The sequence below is a fragment of the Haliotis rufescens genome, unplaced genomic scaffold (genome assembly GCF_023055435.1).
Source record: "Haliotis rufescens isolate VD_foot unplaced genomic scaffold, xgHalRufe1.0.p SCAF_2, whole genome shotgun sequence".
Classification (NCBI taxonomy): Eukaryota; Metazoa; Mollusca; class Gastropoda; order Lepetellida; family Haliotidae; genus Haliotis; species Haliotis rufescens.
The window spans coordinates 25,355,875-25,378,870 of NW_025963890.1; the positions used below are offsets into that span (position 1 = coordinate 25,355,875).

Consider the following 22,996-nt stretch of genomic DNA (forward strand, 5'->3'; position numbering starts at 1 on the left):
TGCTGTGCATGGTTGTGTCCCTTGAGGATGCAAGAAACCTATAACTGTTGGTTTGAATCCAAAATATGCCAAAATTGTGTTTCTAGGTTTGTCAGCACCAAATCTGTGCTCATGTGTCTCAATAAAGTGTTGCTGGTAAACATGGGCTTTGGAACACTTTGCACTCTTCTTCCACATCAAGATGACACTCTGTGATATTACTGAAATACTGTTCAAAGCAAACTCACTCTAAGACAGCCATTTATTTATATGTTTTCACATTTCAATTTTCATAAAACTGTAGACATCGGGATACACATTGCTGTAGAGTATCAGTATCATTATTTTCATGTTGCTACATATTGTAACACTGCCTGCTTGATGCACCAGTAAGACCAACCATGCTTCTGTAACTCTATAACTGCCGTTGCCATGCTTCGGTAACTCTATAACTGCTGTTGCCATGCTTTTTGCTTCTCTCAGCTTGCACCTGCTACTTAATTATATGTTAACCATTCATAGCAGATATAGTAGTTTTGCATGATATTCTTTTCAGATGTATCTTTTCTTTTGAATATTTCCAAGTTGTTTCACATGATCTCATGGCATGCATGAAAACTGAAAGAAATTCTGATTATAAAATTCTATGAACACTTTCCTAATCATAGCCAAAAGCTTGTGTTAACTGAGACATTTGGCTTGGAAAGTTGTATTGACTTCTCTGTGATCTGTGTACAACAAAGGAAGCAGTTGTCTCCATTCAACATCTGTCTGCACTGTCAGCACCTGCCTTCACCCACACTGCTTGTTTCAGATTGAAGCCGAGGAGTTTCAGAATTACTACTGTGGTGTGAGCGCGTCTGTGGACAGTGACGCCTACTTTGACCTGATGATGCGACAAGCCTGGAAAATATAGAACCCTGACATTTCACTGCCATCCCAGCATGCATCTCTCTCCTCCATTACCTATCTGTTGTGTTGTCAATTACATGGAAATCTTTTGTAGAATTTTTGTTAGCTTGGAATTTATCTTGCTCAAAATGTGACAGTAGTGTGCGTCAGTATATACTGACTTATTTCCCGGGGTAAATAATATATTTGGAATCATCTTCCAAAAGATTTGTACATTTAAGATAATATCCTGTGTAGATTTACATATTGCTGTAAAATAGCTGCATATGTAATGTGTAGATATCTGTGGTGTGATTTGCTGTAAATGTAAATGTCTTCCTCTCTGTCTGTCTTCCTCTTCACTGCTTCCCCAACCACTGCCTCCACTGTCCCACTGTCTGGCCCAGCAAGCACCACCACTGTCGGCTTAGTCAGGCCTGTAGGATGTCAGTTGAAAACCATGTACAGCCAACATGGAACACATGCAGAATGAAGTCTAACCTAAAGGAGTTTATCTTTTTAACACTTTTATCTGAAAGTGAATATGCAATGCAAGTATATGACCTTTGTTGGTACCAGGGTTACTTTTGGTTTTACGTATCTAGTTGTGTTGCTCCCCCTGCCTGGATGCGGGAGGAAGGATGTTGTAGCGTATGTTGTATATAGATACATCATTGTGTGGTGTAATGTCCCTAGTTTACATCTTGTTTTAGTCTTCACAATCCAGCATTGTGGTGGCAAGTTTTTATAAGGGTATCTTTTGATATTACCACAGATGTATTAATTAACTGTATCAAACACCCATACTGTTTGATAGTATATATTTATTCTTAAAAATAAACAGTAAAATACACATTGGTGTTCTTTTTCTGTGTGGCTATGAATTCTTGTGGGTAAAAGGTTGTGGGAACTAGACATATCGAACACATTGTCATTTGATGGTTACATTTCCCCTTTATCTAATTATGGAGAAACCTAGAAGATAGTGTCTCTTACAGACCACAGAGCCAGCCACCACACAACCCCCACCCCCACCCTGACTGTTCAAGTATGCATACAGAGTTCTGGAAGTGGCAGGGAGCGTCCTAAGTAGATATGCACATCCCAGATGAATGTATATAATCCATGACCCAATTTGTGTAGGATAGCCAGTCACCTTTGATGAAAACATCCCCAAATTACATAGTGTTATATGTTTCCACATAGTGTACCTGCTCACTGAGAACACTTCCAAATATTCAAACATTGGCTCCCGAGAGGTACACACTTTTAAACATCAGACAATTTATAACGTAAAAGTGACTCACTCCTCTTTTATTACTGATACTTCATTTTATCCAACTTTGATGAGTCCATGGCCATTTGTCATAATTGTTGATGATGATGTTAGAAAAAATTGTTAGAATAATTTGCTTTTCCATGGAAATACATAATCCAACAAAATATTGCTGTATAATATTACATGTAGACAGGAACTACCATTCTACATAGTTTAATCATGTGCAGTGTGACACTACCATGTGAGTCAGTCAGCATTCCTTGCAAGCAATAAGAATAATATTATTAAACTTTTCACATGCCAAAAGGCACAAAGTATTAATTAACTGGTGCTATGATTTACATAATTTCCACTCTACTGCAAGGATTTGTTCCAATACAAGTGTCTTTGTGCATCTGTGGGACTGATATTGGTATTCTATAACATTAGGTGTTTCTACCATGTTGGTTAACATTGCACTCAGCAATATTCCAGCTGTATGTCTACGGCCTGCAAATAATTGAGTCTGCGCCAGACAATCCAGTGATTGATATTATCAGAAACAATCCAAGCAATCAACCAAGTCTGATCCATTCAGTCGCCCCTTATGACCAGCATAGGTTGCTGGGGACCTCGTCTACCCCGGAATCCCCACAGTGTTCATGGTTACTGGTGCACTGAAGGTTTGCAAACAATTGAGTGTACGTTTGTCATGTTCACTGGTGAATCCACATTGCAGAATGAGTATGCATTATGTTGACACTACCAGCGGGGATTTCAAATGAGCTAATATAGGAGCTGTAGAACATCGGTGTACTAGCCATGTTTAAAGTACCCACATGACCAGTGATTGAGATGGTCTATTTTGCTGAAGGACTAAGTTTTGAAAAAGTTGCACACCCGATGGTTGGGAGTTATAGTTACTAAGATGACAATCCATCAGTTGATTGTTCTTTTCCGAGAACGAACATTAAACAGTCCTGTTCTTATGTTTACCCTTTTGTTACTTTTGTTCGTTAGTCTAAAACATTCTGGACTGGCAACATTTTATCTGGTCTGGTAACTTCACAAAGTTGCCAGTCCGGTTGTCTGACTGAAATTTGGGGAAATCTCATACACTGGTACAAGGTAGGAGCAATGTGGGGACTTTTGGGGGACCAGCACTAAAACTTGACAATACTTGACAATACATGACAATAAGTCCTCCAGTGCTCCTGATGTATGAAATATGTAGTGTTGAAGGTACGCAGCAGTCACAGCAGTCAGGATGGTGCTGTCTGGGGGAAGAAGGCTGCAGGGACGTGGGTTGTACATCATCTCCAGTCATTAGAACTTTACTTCATTGCTGAGCAAGAATACCATGAAAGACTGATGTCAAGTTACAATGGAATACTAAACTTCTATCACAAATCAGTTTCCATTGAAATAATATGGTGATCCTACGGTTAAATGCTTTATATTACTGTTTGACCTGACATAGCAAGAAAAGGAGTTACATTGTGTTTCTCAAAGGGTAATATCCGGGAATATTTATGGCTTACTTGGTGTAATGAAAATACATGTCATCGTCCACTGTCAGTGCAGTGGAGACACTGGAATACCCCTCCATAGAGTCCTGGGGCCGTTCATCATGGGTGTCACACAGCAGAAGATGGAGGGGGAAGATGTCACGAAAACCACTCCACTGGTCAGCACGGCTAGCTGATGGTGAATAGAGCTGACCTAACACACACAGCAAGAGCACAACAGAAATAAATAAATCAGTCTTCCTGGCATGCAGTTTGTTTTCTTAATGTCACATAAATGTTGTTTAGCTTGCCGATTATGTACAGTATGTCACTGACTTTAGATAGTATCTGTCCCTCTGCAATTTCTGCAGGCCACAGGTCAGTAGACCAGCAGTTTCATTGACCTCTGAGATGTGATGTGTGGCATCTGTGGGTGAAAATTGGATTGAGTGGGACTAGGTGTAAGGTGAAATATTAAAGGAAAAAGATTCCTTAACCCTTAAAGCATGTTTTTTCTGTTATGTTAATATTATGTACTTCTTCAACTAGATCTGTGTAGCAGCCATGTTGTGGAATGCATGCATGCGATTGAATGAGCAAGTGAGTGTCTTGAGTGTGTGAGTGAGTGTAGTGAGTGAGTGTGTCTCGTCTCTGTGTCTCGTCTCTGTGTGTGTGTGTGAGAGAGAGAGAGAGAGTTCGACAATGTGATGTGTTGCTGTTGGATGGCAACACGTCGGCTGTGATGTCATCACCTGCATGATCTCTGCATGGTTCTTTCTGTCTGACTTTCCGCCACTGGAACAAACACAAGGTAATACTTCAGTTTAGATGAACACAGACAAAATGCTACGTATAGAAGATTCAATGTCACAAATACCTTTGATGTATTCATTTTGGACACATTTGTACTATATTTAATAACAACCATATTTCTCTTTTCCTGTCATAACTTTATGATTTGTCCTAGTGTACTGAGGTCAGTTTTTGTTATGCATGTATGTAACTTATAACATGAATGTAATATATATAACTTGCATGGCTTGACTGTTTTCATTCCATCTACACCTCACCTGGGTTTTTTAAATACTAATATCAAGAATTTGTTACAAAGGTTGCCCACACTGCATTGGTTGGAGGGCTTATGGGAGATTCATTTGAACACTTTTTACCACTTTTTTGCCCCAACGACATATTGGTAGAATTAGCTGGAGAAGCATCCTCCATATCTGTAGGGCTAGCATTTCGGTAAACATACATTAACCCTGGATTCATTCACATGGTTCTCGCGATTTCAAATTACCTGGCCTTAATTTTCATTAGTCAGTTTGATTTGCTACGCCGCTCAGTCTAAGGGACCAATCAGGATGCGTGTTACAAACAAGCCTCAATGCTGGGTTTGTGATATATACAACATGGAGGCCAGTCCCATTTATTGAGATAGAATTTGCTAGAAATTCTACATTGACTCGCAAAAGAAAGCATCAGAAAAAAACCTGTTTGATCCAAAGGTTGTCTTCATGTCCATTAAACTGGTGGTGGCAAAGTCCTCCCTTGCCCATTTCCTTATCTTGACGTTTGATTGGTCAGTAAAATGTTAATAATAATCAAGGGCGAGAAATTTGAGATCACGAGAACCACGAGAATTGATCCTGGGGTTAGTGTTGGGTTATCAAAATGTTAGCCCTGGAGATCTAGAGGATGCCCGGGACCATTTACTATCATAATTAACTGATCAACAAAACAAAAGTGTAGCCTCCAATCAAAGTGGTGTGAGCAGTGTGATGGAGCCCAGGCGTGGTAGTCACTGTCACCATGTTCCTCTGTTTCAGATTACCTGTGAGGAGTTTGACAACTACTACGCTGGTGTCAGTGCGTCTATTGACAGTGATGTGTACTTTGATCTGATGATGAGGCAAGCTTGGAAACTGACAACATAGTCAGATGACCTTCACCTTCATGGTAGCTCTCACAAGACCTCAAACAACAATTGTGTCCCGAATTATTTGTAACCCAGGTATTGGGAGCTAGTGACAGTTACCTGACTCCAGTCCTTCAGTGGAAATTGTTACATACCTGCCCTGTATTCCATCACAAATGTTGTGAGATTGAACAGCATTATGATGTTTTAAAACTTGTGTTCTTGCCAAGTTATGATTGCTTCTTAGTATCTGGCAATGAGGCAACAGCGCTGACAACCACCTGTCCAGTGTCTGCATGTGTTCCACAGCGCCAGTGTGCCTTCTCTTACTTCCACTTATGCATGTAATGGATATTGTGGCCTGACCAGTTTTATTACGTTTTAAAGATGTTCTTGGCAGGGTCCAGGAACAGTCATATAGAACAAGTAATGATGATTTTTTTACACTTTATCACAGCTGGCTTCTTGTCCAAATTTTAGATATTAATGAAGTAGAAGAAAATGCACTTTTGCTTTTTTAAAGTAACGCTTCTGAAAAACCCTCTTGAAACATTAATTTAAACTACCACTTGACTACTGGTTGACATTTTAGGATTTTAAATATGACTATTTTGAATTGAAATTTGTATTTGCTTTAGGAATAAAACCTTGGTTATCCCTATCAGTATTCATGACATGATGTCCTGATGCACACCTGGTCAACCATATGCACCCCAACATCACCCATAACATAAATGTAAGAGTAAACCTCCATACTATTCATGAATTTTTACAGAAGTATAACACATAGTTTCTCTTAATTCTGTCTTCCCTCATATATTTTGACTGAATGTTTACACATATCACTATCAGTGGAATATAGATAGCCTCTTTTTATTTGATCATGTTTATATAGTGGCTTTCTATAACACTTATTATACCATAGACTTCTATGGAGGTCTTCCTTGAAGGCTGACGTTTGCTGCCCATACTTTCAACCACTGATTGGTCTGCTTCAGACTCAGTAACACTGAGCGAATGTTATTTTAAGCTGCCACCCCAAAAATATTCCAGGTTTGTTAAATTGGTGTTGACAAGCCAGACTGAATAAAAAACAAGCCATGACAGGTCCCACACTTGAACTACACAGGACCTATACCATGTAAGTCTCATGACAAGCTTGGAGAACTGGGGATCTGGAGACAAGGCCATGACAGGTCCCACACTTGAACTACACAGGACCTATACCATGTAAGTCTCATGACAAGCTTGGAGAACTGGGGATCTGGAGACAAGGCCATGACAGGTCCCACACTTGAACTACACAGGACCTATACCATGTAAGTCTCATGACAAGCTTGGAGAACTGGGGATCTGGAGACAAGGCCATGACAGGTCCCACATTTGAACTACACAGGACCTATACCATGTAAGTCTCATGACAAGCTTGGAGAACTGGGGATCTGGAGACAAGGCCATGACAGGTCCCACACTTGAACTACACAGGACCTATACCATGTAAGTCTCATAACAAGCTTGGAGAACTGGGGATCTGGAGACAAGGCCTTGACAGGTCACACACTTGAACTACACAGGACCTATACCATGTAAGTCTCATGACAAGCTTGGAGAACTGGGGATCTGGAGACAAGGCCTTGACAGGTCCCACACTTGAACTACACAGGACCTATACCATGTAAGTCTCATGACAAGCTTGGAGAACTGGGGATCTGGAGACAAGGCCATGACAGGTCCCACATTTGAACTACACAGGACCTATACCATCTTGGTCTCATGACAAGCTTGGAGAACTGGGGATCTGGAGACAAGGCCATGACAGGTCCCACATTTGAACTACACAGGACCTATACCATCTGGGTCTCATGACAAGCTTGGAGAACTGGGGATCTGGAGACAAGGCCATGACAGGTCCCACATTTGAACTACACAGGACCTATACCATCTGGGTCTCATGACAAGCTTGGAGAACTGGGGATCTGCCCTCAGGAGACAAGGCCATGACAGGTCCCACACTTGAACTACACATGACCTATACCATCTGGGTCTCATGACAAGCTTGGAGAACTGGGGATCTGGAGACAAGGCCTTGACAGGTCCCACATTTGAACTACACAGGACCTATACCATCTGGGTCTCATGACAAGCTTGGAGAACTGGGGATCTGGAGTCAAGGCCTTGACAGGTCCCACATTTGAACTACACAGGACCTATACCATCTGGGTCTCATGACAAGCTTGGAGAACTGGGGATCTGGAGACAAGGCCATGATGTGGGAATATCTGAAGTTTTGAGCCCGGTATATCTAGAATGTTTTATACTTAGGTCTAACATATAATGGTAATTTTTATTGCATCATATGAATCATACTCTGTTATCCATAAAATAAACTGCTTGACAAGTCACACTGTATTAAAGACCTGAGTTCTATGTGTGCCTAGTTGTGTTTGTTGGTCGTGTGACCCTCCTCACTTGTAGAAAAATACAATCATATCATGATTATTTATTATACCATTACCCGTGAGATATGGGATTTATTTCACTGATAGACTAGAGACCTATGATAAACTGACATCGTCACCCAGGTTAGAAGTTGTCCCAAGCAGCCTATACTGGTCGTAAGAGACAGCTAAACAGATAGGGTGGTCTGTTTGGTGCCTTAGTTGATGTTGTGTCATCATACTCTGATGTACAGGTTGACGTCATATAGCTGAAATATTGTTCTGTGCAGCATTATACACAAAACACACACGTTCAAATGGTGATATTATATTTCGTCACTTTTCCAAGTTCAAGGCATTGTCAGCTTGAAAATACCCCTTGATGTTGGTTAAAGACACTTGGCATTAGCTAGTACACAGTTGTCTGCCTGTTAGTGTGTTCCTAAACAGTCGAAACAAGGATTCCTGAGCCATAACAACTACTGTAGATTTTTGTGGGACTAAACACTCCAGCACATTAGTAATATTTGCTACTTCAGTTTGGTTGCATCAAATAAGTTGTTCTATCTTATATGTGAACCCTGATGTAAATTGTATGATACAAGTCTCAACTTGTATCAGTTTAGCACTAAGTTTAAATAGTAGCTAGTCAGTGGTGTACATAGCGTTGTCAGGGCAAGCTAGTCAGTGGCGTACATAGAGTTGTCAGGGCAAGCTAGTCAGTGGTTTACATAGTTGTCAGGGCAAGCTAGTCAGTGATGTACACAGCGTTGTCAGGGCAAGCTGGTCAGGTGTACATAGCGTTGTCAGGGCAAGCTAGTCAGCGGTGTTCATGGAGTTGTCAGGGCAAGCTAGTCAGGTGTACATAGAGTTGTCAGGGCAAGCTAGTCAGCGTTGTCAGGGCAAGCTAGTCAGCGGTGTACATAGAGTTGTCAGGGCAAGCTAGTCAGGTGTACATAGAGTTGTCAGGGCAAGCTAGTCAGCGTTGTCAGGGCAAGCTAGTCAGCGTTGTCAGGGCAAGCTAGTCAGGTGTACATAGAGTTGTCAGGGCAAGCTTGTCGGTGGATAAATCATCTTGTAGATTCCTTAACAACATGTTTCTCAGGCATTATTCCAGTTCTCGTCTGTCACAGAATTCAATCAGCCATGCACCAACTGACCTATCTGACAGTGGTCAGTGTGGTAGACAACAGTGCATGCCAACAGTACACACTGCCCAGTCTGCCCTTGACCATGCTGTGACGGCTGTGGAAACATTCAAATTTTTCTTTCCTGAAAGCTTTGCCCTGATTTGTTTATAGCAAAGTTATGATATTTTTTCAGGTAATCATATATTCTTTGGAAGCACAGATAAAGTTCTTTTGCAAAAAGGGGGAGATGCACGTTACAACATTATTGTACATAATTTGGAAGACAATGTGCATTTGTTAGCCCCAAATTAGTGAATTAAATGCTACTTATTTTAAAAAAATCTCACAAAAGGATTGTCAGCTGTTTTGTATACCTCAACATGATTTGTCTGATGTGTTGTGTTACATTATGTTAACAATATAATAGCGATGTATAAGTCCTAATAAACCAATTATTTGTTATTTGTTTGTGTACAAATACATGTGAAAAATATTCAAGGATTCTGATAATATTTCTGTCAGCATTGTCACAAAATATGCAAGTGACGGACACAATACTTGTTCAGGTCCCATGATACACAGCTCTGTGTCACGTACTTTGAAGACTGCCGGGGCTTGGCGGACCTGCATGGGCAGCTGAGAACACATTCCGTGTGCACCATTCATTGGGGACTCACAGTGGAACTACATACTACAAATAGTTCTGGTTTATTTTTGAGAAAACTGTTAGACAATATAATGCTTTTCTAAAAGTGTATCATAAATTATAGTTATGTCTGTGTAACTGTCCATTATTTTGAATGCATGCATCAGGAGTCAGGCTATGAAGCACTGCAGACACAAGCATGCAGGGACCGTTATCTGACCAGTAGTTTCTGAGCATTTGCTGGCCATGGCTGATGGCAATCAACAAGCAACTAGACGGCAGGAATGTTTGGTGTTTTGTCTGTCTAGTGGTAAATGTAGCTGAAGTAGTAAATTTGGTGAAATTTCTTTTCAAGTTTCAGACACTTTAATCAGTAGCAAAAATCTTGTGGTAACTCTCACAAACAACCGATCAGAAACTTGTAGGTGTTTGAACAGTTAAGTTCACCATAGATGTTTGTTTAGTCCTCTGCAAAATCAGTTAAGCAAAATGTTTCGAGAATTTTGCCTGGTGTTGCAAAGAATGAAAAATGTCATGTTTTGCTTACAGCGTACATGAAAACATTCATCATTGTATTGTTGTTACTGTTTGATGTACATCACCTTGAATGCTATATTTGACTGACAGTGAAGTGAGCATAAGACACTGACTTATCTCCTGTTACAGAAGGACTTCAAGGTAGGTGGAGCTGTGGCAGATAGGGCCATCAGGGGGTCGGGGACCTAGATCGGTTTTCAGTAGCAGAAACACTCCCTACCATTCTGAACTTCTGATGAACACAAATTGTGTTCTTTGTAACTGGTAATATCCTGTAATCGAGCCTTTGACACTGCTACTATGCCATATCTGGTTCCCAACAGCCTTATGCCTGCATACAGTGACGTATGTTTCACAACAGCTTCAGTCTTATGTGGAAAATGTAACTTCAGTAGCTTGGTCACCTTCATTGTTGGAGAAACAATAGAGAATATTCTGAATGCTGAGATGTCATTATTCTTTGAACATTGATGTGTACTAGTAACTTTGTTGGTTTGAAATGAAAGATATACAGTAAACTACATTTATAACGAACACCAGTGTTCGAAATACCTGCCTGCCCGACCGTCCGAGACGGGTTGATTTCAACTCGGGCTGCCAGATTTTCAAATCCCCCTGCACGACGGTCAGGTTATATTTCATATGTGAAAATATTCTAAATATTTCCCAATGATAAGCATTAATTCACATGTAAAGATGAATGATAAAATGTAACCAAAAAGAAACCCCGTTAGCTTATCCTGAGAAACATATGATTATAGTGGGCAGGCAGGTTTTGGTCAGGGCTGGCAAGTATTTCAGCTAGCCAGTCCTGTGGTCTGGCTGAAATTTTGGGGAGTTTCATACCCTGCGAACACACTTATAATGAACTTAAGTTTAGGTCCCGGCCATTTGCTGTATATATGCTTATAACTATGGTTATACAAACTAATAGTAGTGGTCCCGTTGAGTTTGTTATAACCGTAGTTTACTGTACCTAGTTTCCATGTTGTTCCTGCCAACATACACAGATTGTGTATAAGTAGAAAGACTGACACTATACAACACTGATGAAAATGAAAGTAGGAAGAATGACAACATGCATTCTTTTGTATATCAAAGACAAAATATTTCAATTACTTGATTTTAGCAGATATCAAACAATAGTTAGGCAACACTTTTTTTTACTTGCTTTACATGTTTTTTGCAGGAAGATACCTGTTGGTAGGTGAGGCACAAAAAGGCAGTCTGATTTTTTAGTTTTCTACACCACTACAGGTCGGCTGGTATAAAAAAATAAAAGGTTTAATGTGGGTGGAGAGCCTACAACACACACTGTTGTCCATCTATGCATCCTAGAAATTTCAGGAACAACAAACTCTGTTGTGACTCCAATGTTTCATACATGTCAACTTCAGTGGGTCCTTTTTGGTACAATATGCTATCAGCTTATCAGCAGGATTGAAAAAAGAGAACATTCTGACAAAAAAATCCATTACAGCAAAATTTAGTGTCCTTGGATCCGGAAAGCAATGGAAAAAAAGTGTGGCCATATTATGATGTATAATTCTTATAATTCTGCCTCTATTACATCATAACCCTGACCTTCACAGGAAATGCAACTACACATGCGGGAAAATGTTACTTCTTTCAAACCCTAACCTCGTCAACTAGATGCAGATATATTACTAATTCTATGACCGTCACTTCCAGTTCTGACATCACTTTCTGATGTCACTTCTGGTTCTGAGGTCTTCTATGGCATCACTTACGGACGATATTACATATTGCACATTTAAGCTGACATAAAAGTAGCCATTACCACCTTCTAGGTTTTATATGACATTTCCTACTGATGATACACTTGTACTTAACTTATATTTCATGTTATACCAGTACTGAGGTCTTCGATCTGTAATTGCCATGTTTATTAGTGTTATGCTCATCCCCCCACCTACCAATTTCCCAGGAAGAAAATGGGCACCACCTGGGCCACCATAACAGTTCTCTGTGAACATAGTCCCTTAAGATCAGTCTGAACTCATGCAAGTAGAAGTAAGAAAACGTATTGTGGGATTCCCTTTGGCAGCTTGCCACCATTTGTGCGATACTTTCACTTGTAGCTAGAATTCGGATGTCATGAGCTCTGCATCTTTCCCTTGTTGGTGTGGAGAGCTGTGCCTGGACAACTTGGATAGCTTCATAAATCGCTCTCACTTCCAGACAGTTGATGTGCACTTCATGTCTTGGGTAGACCATTTCCCCTGTATCGTGGCGTTGTCCATGTGAGCTCCCCATTTCTCGCCTGACACATCCATGTGGAGGTGATACAGAGGGGTGGAAATATGAGAGGTAGGCCTAGCATCACCTTATGACATAGTAGCCACTAATGTAGTTGACAGCTGAGCGTCAGTAGAAACCTCTGGATGCACCTCTGGCTCTTCATCTATTTCTGCCATGCTGTTGGAATGACTGCTCATTCTTGACATAGCTGGTCTAGGAGCGTAAAGATCTTTCATTCCAGACTGGGACATGAAAAGAATCCTGCCCAGAGGTCATGTCTTTTCTTGGGAGGATCTTGCTGCCCTTGATGGTCAGAAGGTGGCCTCTGTATCCTGGCCGCCAGGTTGATGGTTGAGTTATGGAATCTCTGGGCAGTAGACCAGGCCATCTCTTCTTTAATGGAGTACAGATTACCCTTCTATAGTCGTGGCTATAGCCTGACTCAGCTTGACTTGTGTATGGTTTGTGTATATCTTGATTAAGATCTTTCCTCTTGCTGAGAAATTGGAGTTTTTGAGCTGTAAAATCTCTTGAGTTACAGATAGATTCTAGACATTGATCAATTAGTTTGGACACTGATGAGAAAGCATTTATGTTAAGGGAACTTTGGGGGCTCTGAGATTTCTTTCAACCCTAGAGATAACCCTATCCCGACAGGCTTGGAGAAATATTGGTGGTCCCAAGACCAGAAAGGTACATGTGCTTCTTTGATAATAAAAGATGTGGGAAGGGCAACAAGATCCTACCTCTCTGGGGGAGACGGCATCCCCTTGTGACACCAACTTGTCACCCATGTGTCTCGAGGAGTATGAACTCTTCTTGCATGCTTGACATCTTGGGTGCTGCAACCTGTGCACAGCCGGCCGGCGATGGAGGAAGGTCCATCTCCCACAATATGTCTCTAAAACTATCTACCTACAAGATCAATCTTCATTATTATACTCCCTTAAATTGTCAATCTGCTGTCAGCTTGTTTGTACTTGTGTATAAGATGATCTAAAAAAGTTCCAGTGTGAAATAACAAAATGCAAAAGTGATCAGATGTGATAAAATAATATTTGATGTTTACATCTGGACACAAAGGTTGGGAAAGAGGTTTAATCTCCTTGTGCATATGCAGTTGTATTTCCTGCAAAGGATAGGGTTTTCCTCACAACTATTAGACATGTTATAACGCGATTGACAGTCAAAACAGGTTATTCAAAGGAATTATACATATCCAAATTTTAATGTTTTTAATTTTGCCACATTGCTTTCAGTGTTCGCCAGTGGAGTCGTTATCAGGCCAGAGCTTCCAGCACTAATTCTTGTTACTTGTTTTAGTGAGTGTATCACCCAGCTGCAGAGTGCCAGCCTGGCCTTGTGTCATATTGTGTCTAGTTTTGTGTTGATCCTAGAGGTGTTTCATTGATGATGTTGCTGGTTCCACTCTGCACATACATACATTCTCTTTGCACCAAACATGCACATTAGCAGAAACCGCACTGGTTTTTACAAAAATAATGACCTTAAATGCAAGGACAAACAAGATCATTACCTTCCTTTTAGACATACTTGACTTCACGGGATATTGACCACATCTCAAATGGTCAGTGGGCAGAAAGAACAAACTGTCTTGGAAGCTAAATCCACGGGCTATCCAAGTCCATGCAGAGAGCTTAAACACTTTATGTGCCTCAGTGTTATCTTGTGTTAATTAACTGTTTCAAGTACTTACCATTGTGAATTAATGTGATACTGCTGTTGGCTGTTATCTCACTGTCCACGTGATAAATACACTAGATGTAACCAACTTAACAAACATTGCAAGAGTTGGGATTCAATTATTTCTGACATACCTTCTAGCATGTCCATAGTGAAATCCTTATTGCATAACAGCTTGAAATAAACTACATCAAGTACATAGAAAATCCCATCTTACATATGTCCTGGAAATGCAGAGAACGTCAGTGCCTGGATCCGCTGTTGACCATGTCTTGCTGTCTTGCTCAAGATGTAGGTCTGTGATGTATTTTGCACATACCTGCAAGTATACTTCATTCTCTTGTCGGTCTTGGCACCAGATGCCCTCACACTGACAAATTTTCACTCATGTCTAAGGCTCTTATTGCCACTTCAAAAATTACAGGGACAAGTCAGCAGACGGAAAACACGACTGCAGTCATTTACCTGGTGGGGTCATTTAAAAAAAAAGAAATGGCCTGGTGGTTGGAAACAGCAATGACGTATAGTCCAATAAACCTGATGGCAGTTTTATGCTGCATGAATCTTGTTGAGAATGTCCACATACTGCCCTATAAATCTCACCAGCCACTGTCAACACCTGCTTCAGCTTCCTCCTAAGCTGCACTAGTGTGTGTCTGGAGGAATACAACACCTGCAATAAGGGTCATAAAGACAAACCCACTATTCATGATTTGAAAATGCTAAATTATGTCCCCAAGTCTACATGTCCAATGTAACTGACAGCCTGTTCTCCGACACCATCTACAGATGAACCTTGTGCTGCCTCCTCATGCTTGGGGTTGTCATGAAGATATAGAAAATACAGCCATGGAAAATAAGCTGTACCTCTTGACTCCCCATAAAACCTTCACAGTAACAGAAACATAAATAATGTGTTTATACCTCTGTAGAGTATTTCCCTGTCTGTGGGTGATCACTCATGTTGCTGCAGATAAGAGAGCAGCCTGCCTGCCCACCCGCCCTAAACCTGACCTATCTAGAGACTGCACAACAGTAAGAGTAACTGTAGCAATAAACATCTAGTGATGTCATCCTATTGTTTTTACAGGGCCTTTGTTTCATAGAATAACATCTCAGGAGGGACTTTCTCCAGAATAACCTCTGGCCCAGGGATATTCTCTGTCCCTTGCTAGATATTTATTTTGCATTTGAACACAATTTACATGAGGAAATGTTCAGAATGATGTAAAGTCAAACGACAAGTGCTTTCTTAAAATTTCAGTGGATTGATCTTGCAACCTTCATATATGTAGCGTAATGAGTGACTCACTAGTCTTCAGAGGCGCTGATAAACCACAATGCTTTAAAGTTTCTCTTTCAAGTACATGTGGGCCAGCAAGAGATATGTTACATCCGTCTCCCAGAGATTTCAGTGAAAGTGTTTGAAACTTAAAATTGTTCATATGTTGTTTCAGGTTCTTCTTTTGGTGTATAAGAAAGAAAAAAAACCCTCCCCTCTGGTTTTTCTTCTACACTCAACCTGTGTTAGGATATCATTTTACATTAAATTACATTATGGTAACATTGTGATCAAATAACCATTAAAATATGGAACTCTTTGATTTTGGAGATCAAGAGTGTAAAGCAACGTTCCATGCCATGGCCCAGTTTCACCAAGTGATCTAATGTCCAAGATGGTTCTAATGCTCATACTGGAAGATTGTCTTCCCACGGCTGTAGCAGTAGAACATGATAATGTTGCTTTATAGTGGTAGCCTCATGTGGGCATGTGCCAGTAAATTCAACAAAGGCTTGATCATTTGATATATCACATATATTTTGAACAAGTAACAAAACAGTTAACCATGTAGAGGATTGTAAATGAAAGAAGTGCATATTTGTATAACAACTTGATCATGTAAGGAATGATTCAGAAGGATATCTTTTGATACAAAATATATCAACAGGCACTGATTAAAGTAGGACAGTTCCTCTGATGGTGAGATTCTCAGATTCCATGTTCCATCCTCTGATTTTTTAAAACTTAACAATAAATATCAATTTTCAGGCAAATAAACAGCAGCAGATAAACATTTTTTTTGCTTGTTTCAGATACTGAAAGAAGAATTTGATAATTATTACTCTGGAGTGAGTGCGTCAATCGACAACGAAGCCTACTTTGATCTGATGATGCGCTCAGCGTATAAACTTTAACAACCTATCGTGTTGTGGAGGGAAAGCAAGGGGTGGACATTACCAAGTGGAGGCCCAAGTGTACAGACTTTATCTGTTGTGTATATTTGGATGAACTTATCGTGTCATACTGCAGCACTGTACATTCACTTTCTTACAGCAGCAACCTTGATGTTCAATGAGGATGTTTCATAAAAAGAAAACTCACTGGATCTCACATTGTTATACATATAACTTATTTAGTATGCGATGAAAGTTGGCTATCCTGATGTGTTTGTGATTGTTATACATTTCATGATGGTACAACTTTTATTTAAAGTCTGTGTTTGGTTTAGACTTGTGAGGAACAGTCCTTGCCTGCCTTGGGCAGGACATTCATCACTTCCAATAGAATACTGTGGCTGTTGTTTAATGCTGCAGGCAGCAATAGCCTAGCTATATCATGGCGTTCTGTAAATAATAAAGTCTGCACCAGTCAAACAAGTGGTGGACAGCATGAGCAAAGATCCAAGCTGTTTGTGTGTGACACACACTGTCACCATGGGGAATCCTAATTTTTGTAGGATCTCACAAACCATGGAGTCATAGCATCAACAGGATCTAAAAATGAAACTGACACAAGGGGCACTAACCCCTATGTACACAAAAGATGCTTAAGAACCTTTCAAAACCCAAAGTAATTCTGATGATAATTTTACAGTCCAAATCATGGCCCACTATTAATTATAGAGAATTACAAGTTTTCAACTAACACCCATTGCACCTTATAGGAGGGAAGGTCAAATTTGTTTTACTGAAACAGTTACAATCTGAGGGATTAAATTAGTGATTGAGGTAACCCCAGGGGAAGGGGGAAGCAAAGATATACTAGTTTGTTTCCAGAATGTATAATTTACACACATCTCTGTGTTATCTGTATGCTGTCTGTTATCCAGTGTGGAAAATGCCTGTACATATTCTTAATATACAACAATTAGCTGCTGCTTGTATTGAACCTGCTTCATCAAGGGTGTAGTGGTACACTGTCATCATTGTGCCTTGAATCTCATGTGCGACAGTACTTAGTGCCCACTCCCTAAATGCACTTGCACAGATCTTTGTTGAAAAGCAGTGATTCATAAAGAGAACAGTTGCCAGTAACACAAATAAACGAGGTACCCCTTGGATGAAATATGCCAAGTGAGCCCACGGGATGCCCCATGACAACCAGCAGGGAATTAAGCCCACTGCATTAAGAAAAGGGCATCACTAGATGTTTGTTTTTCTTTGTTTAACGCCGAACTCAGCAATATTCCAGCATATATATATGACGGCGGTCTGTATATAATCGAGTCTGGACCAGACAATCCAGTGATTGACATCACGAGCGTCAATCTACACAACTGGGATACGATGACCTGCATCAACCAAGTCCGCGAGCCTGATTACCCGATCCCGTTAGTCGCCTCTTACGACAAGCACAGTCGTTTTTTAAGACAAGCATGGGTTGCTGAAGACCATCACTAGATGTGGCTACCAGATACATGTAACTTCCTTCTTCTTAAATCATGGGCATCACTCCATGAAGTTTAATACGACTAAGTTTAGAACTTTTCTAAGGTGACGTATCACATCACCTATTATATTGCATTTTATTAATCTGTATCAAGACATTTTTTTATATGTTATTTATAGCCATGTATTACTCAGTTACACCTGCATATCTGAAAACAATTACTGATACTGTTTAACTCCTAACTTTAACTCTCATGGAGGGAAGAGAGAGATGGCTATATAATCAATGAGAAACACCAAAATGTTATCAAAAAAGTTTAATTTGTACAGCAACACATCACTTAGTGGAAATATATCATCATGATATATCTAATGACATATAGTAGGAGAAGCAGATTATGGTTATGTCGTGTAATAAAAGTATTCAACACATTTGTGTAACTTTGTTATAATGAGGATGTCACTGTTATAGCATGTAATGTTTCCATGCCAGAACGTTCAGCATATCCTACAACACTGCATTTACTCCAGTAAAGAGAATGGGATCCCTTCATCAGTTTCACACCATGGGTTACAGCACAAACACTGACTGGTCGAGTCTAGCATTGTTTCTTAAGGACCAGTAAAATAAATAAATGCTGGTCTGGTATTACTGGGACAAACAAAGTATTTTAAGTTTGTATGACTTTTGAAATCAGCGATAGATCGAGACTAAGCTCTAAGCACCACTGTCTCTAGTAGAGATCCAACAGGACCAGTAGATGGTCCTTTAGAGCAATGAGAAACTTTGGTCAGTGTCAAGCACTGCCACAGATAAAGACATGCATATTTTACTTGAGAACAAAACCAGTGCTCCATTGATGCATGTAACATGTAAGTGAAAGAGACAATGCTTCCCAAAGCCATGTAACAAATGTTGTATTATTACCTGTGGGACAGAATGACAACATTCAAAATCATGTTTAAAGTGAGATTTCAGAATGTTTAAATGACCAATTGCAAGGAACAAATGCACAAAAAATCTTAATTTTTCTAAAATACATCTTTCCACATGACAAATGTTGGCCAAAAGAAGAGTAAAAGGCTCGAATGTCAGATACTATACCAACCCCACAAAATAAGGTAACTAACGACTTGAATGACGCTATCGTTGAGGTGTACATTTATAATACTGTGGCGTTGCATCTGAACACAACATCTAATCCCAGTGACATTTCACATCATGTGATGCACACAGAGTGATTGAGTGTCTGCTTAATTTTGGAGGAAAGCCCAAAGTGATGCAGGTCTCAGACGTTTACCACTTCGGTGAAACCCACAAGCACGGGTATGGTGCTGACAAACCTAGAAACAAAATTGGGGCAAACAGGGATTCGAACCCAAAATCATAGGTTTCTGGCGTGCCCAAGGGACGCAACTCTGCACAGCGAATCGCGACGCCTTCAACGACTGGGCCGGCCGTGCCCCCTGATGCACATAGAGGCAAAAGTGTGAACAGACAAAATGGCGAATTATGGGTACGATGGAGGGGTCGTCAAACAGGTGGGGTTGCAAGGATACCTGGGCAGGGCAGGCCTAAGAAAAAGACACCCAAACAAGATCATGACACTACATTAATTGCATAATGCAATTGATTCAAATCTGCTCTTGTTATCAATAGAGAATTCTGTACAATAACAGAAAGGCGAATTTACACATATACTGTTAGAAGCACAGCCTGTAAGCAAGGTGTTCTGTGAAGGGTGTGACCCTAACAGCTTACCACAGGCAGCAAAGATTGGGGTGGGCTAAGCAACAACAGGGACAGGCTGTGTGCCACAGGTGATTTACCATGTTGACAGATGAATCAACCACAAAATGTTTTATTTTGTACATCAGCACAAGGTTTTGCCTCTTATTCACAGATGGCAGAAAATGTTGTTGGAGATGTACCAGTGAACAATTTTTAACCATAATTGGTATGGTGGCAGTAGTGTCATGGTGTGGGGCACTATCACACATAACAGGCTATTGTGAACAGACAACTTACATGCCAGCAACTGCTTTACGAAATTTTGTGTCCTGTCGTTCCATTTGCTACAATATTATCGGCAGAAACTACCGGTATGAACTGCAAGATGACAATGCCAGACCACATCATGCCCAGCCCTGATTATCTCAAACAAGCAAGCACACTGACCTTGGACTGGCCGCTGTCCCCTGACATGTCCCCAATAGAGCATCTGTGGGATGTTCTCCGGTGGAGAGTGTACGCCAGAGACCCAGCACCTGCCAACGTGGCACAGCTTGGGGTAGCTCTTCAGGCAGCCAATACCAGTTGCATCACCCCTCACTTACCAAACATGGACTGCATTCATAGGCTCAGGTGTATGATTGTATACATTGGTTCATAGACAAGTTAAGCATTTACTCATGCAACATTCTGAAATCCTACATTGTACATGTGCATCCCTGTCAAATGTCAGCCTTTGAGAAGTCCCAACCTGTCCAATTTATAGATACAGAGAACATGGCTTCCACAGCATGTATGTACTGCTGCTAATACTGTACATGGCCAACTTTATACAGTAGTATACAAGGTGATAGATACACAGCTTTTCACAGATATACAGGTTATGTACAGTAAAACACCAAGTCTTTCTAGGAGGAACTGTCCTCAATCAGGTTCACGAAGGATAATTTAGCTTCCTCATTGCGCAGATTCTTCAGGCTGTAGGTATTTCCTGGAATAAAACGTTGACGTTACATGTAGCTGTTCCTGCAAAGACCATGATAAAATCAAGCGTTACAACTGAATAAATGGCAATCTGCTAGAAATTTCTTTGTCCCCTATACATGTATTCAGTAAAAATATGCAGTGTTGAAAATTAAGCATGAAAGGGGTACTAGTGACATCCTTCATGATAAAGAGTTTTGGGGTACCTAGACCATATGGGCAAACCTCAAGGGCCCCAAGACCCCCTAAATTCTAAACAATGATATGTCATGATTAAATAATGTGTGGGTGAGGTGAGATGGGTGTAACATCATGTTCAAGATTATTACACTTTTATGGCGACATGCATGAATGTACTAGTCCGAAATAATGACGGTTTTATAGTGCTAGCCGACTGTCATACCGTGCTGCACTTCAAAAGGGACACAGTATTCTGATTCTGAGCAGACCAGTCCTTGTTTACAATCTATTTACTTTGACCATTCCGCTCTCCAGGTAGACACTCTATCAACTAGACCATGGAGGCAGTCTATTAAATGATGGAATTCACAATACATTACAAAGAACGAATGGCAATATGAAATCCCTAAGACGAATGATGGTGTGAGTTTTCTGCTTAATGTAAAGTTTTGTACTTCAACTAGCGACAACATTATGTTGCTCCAAACTGATCTCACCTCGCGGGACGAAGAACTGGTCGCCTGCCTCCAGCACAGTACTGCCCCGGTGGATGGTCACAGACAGCTTGCCATGCACAATAGTGAAGATCTGAAGCAACAGTGAACAGCTCCTGCTTTGATATGCCACAATTTACAGAATCAATAAAGTACTCAAACACAAATCAGTGGAAAGTACAAGAAAAGGCAAATATTGAAAATACCATATTTTCTTTTCATGATTCTTGGAAAAATATATGCTAAAACACAAATATATTGGTGACATTGGTGCTATTATTGGTGTGAATATCAGTTCTGAGGTTCTCACGTGACATGTCTGGGGCTAGGTGAGCTGCCAAATGAGTGTTTACCAGTGTGTTGTCTCGTAGAACCTGTGTGGGCTTTTCCCCCAGTGGAGCAATGAGCAGATGCCCAACGGTGAAGGCCGGCTGCTGTATGGCATGGCAGATGATGAAGGGGTCTCCCTCACAGGGGGGGTCTCCATCTGGGCCCACATACAGGTAGCTGTCAACTGGAGCAATGCAATCTGGAAACAATACAACCCTCCTGTCAGAACATTACAAAGATACTACTTCCAAGGACTGTATTGAGGGTCTGGGAACTTTAGTGATAAAAATCTAAATCATCTGAAATGCACATCTGAAGATGCACACAAGCTTATCATAAAGCATAAACATGTAGTTAAAAGTTAAAAACAGGGTAATAATCACTGTAAAACCACAAAAACAACTTATCATCAGTGGTGAAAACATGGGCAGCACAAATGAGAGTTTCAGATTTGAGAAGGCAAGGTGTCATGACACCATGCAGGAATCATCCATCAAAGAAATTCCAAGGGATATCCAACACATATGATGCCAATGTATGAAAATAATATACCTACAACATGCTTAAGACGAAACAAGATCTGCAGAAAAAGGCATTTTAGTAAAAATGACAAACATTTTATAAATTCACTCGGACCTTGACCTTTTACATTGATCACTCACAACCTTTCCCGATCACATCCCAAACTAAGGATGACATGTACCAAGATTCATTGCACTACAAGCTCACCTACAAGCTCCACTGACAGGGACATGACTCACCTACAGGCTCCACTGACAGGGACATGACTCACCTACAGGCTCCACTGACAGGGACATGACTCACCTACAGGCTCCACTGACAGGGAAATGGACATGGCTCACCTACAGGCTCAACAGACAGGGAAAGGGACATGACTCACCTACAGGCTCCACAGACAGGGACATGACTCACCTACAGGCTCCACTGACAGGGAAAGGGACATGATTCACCTTCAAGCTCCACTGACAGGGACATGACTCACCTACAAGTTCCACTGACAGGGAAAGGGACATGACTAACCTACAAGCTCCACTGACAGGGACATGATTTACCTACAAGCTCCACTGACAGGGAAATGGACATGACTCACCTACAAGCTCCACTGACAGGGAAATGGACATGACTCACCTACAAGCTCCACTGACAGGGACATGACTCACCTACAAGCTCCACTGACAGGAAAAGGGACATGACTCACCTACAGGCTCCACTGACAGGGACATGACTCACCTACAAGCTCCACTGACAGGGACATGATTCACCTTCAAGCTCCACTGACAGGGAAATGGACATGACTCACCTACAGGCTCAACAG

At 40.8% G+C, this 22,996-nt stretch overlaps 2 protein-coding genes and 1 long non-coding RNA gene across 8 annotated transcripts in view; 1 reads left to right on the top strand and 2 right to left on the bottom strand.

The window, feature by feature from the left end:
- Positions 1–18,372, top strand: part of LOC124118772 (calcyphosin-like protein) — a 28,768-nt gene extending 10,396 nt beyond the window's left edge. The window contains exons 5-6 of one of the 4 annotated variants that reach the window (XR_007222180.1): positions 5,466–6,661; positions 6,751–7,981. Coding sequence is in view for 3 of the 4 variants with exons in the window: in XM_048399780.1 (XP_048255737.1) it covers positions 5,466–5,573 (108 nt within the window). In the remaining variant the exon portion in view is untranslated. Of the gene's footprint in view, positions 1–793; positions 1,724–5,465; positions 7,982–16,365 lie in introns of those variants that run through there. The other 3 variants (XM_046481040.1, XM_048399780.1, XM_046481038.1) reach the window with 3 other exon arrangements.
- LOC125382040 lies at positions 1,003–14,705 on the bottom strand. Its single transcript, XR_007222181.1, has 2 exons — positions 14,489–14,705; positions 1,003–4,431 (listed from the first exon to the last, which is right to left on the bottom strand). It is a non-coding gene; the product is annotated as an uncharacterized LOC125382040 (long non-coding RNA).
- LOC124118771 (centromere protein C-like) overlaps positions 18,243–22,996 on the bottom strand; it is an 84,497-nt gene continuing 79,743 nt past the window's right edge. For all 3 annotated transcript variants that reach the window (XM_046481034.2, XM_046481035.2, XM_046481033.2), the window contains 3 exons: positions 21,684–21,859; positions 21,334–21,424; positions 18,243–20,663 (listed from right to left, as the gene is read on the bottom strand). In XM_046481034.2, coding sequence (XP_046336990.2) covers positions 20,581–20,663; positions 21,334–21,424; positions 21,684–21,859 — 350 coding nt within the window. In that variant the 3' untranslated portion in view covers positions 18,243–20,580. The remainder of the gene's footprint in view (positions 20,664–21,333; positions 21,425–21,683; positions 21,860–22,996) is intronic.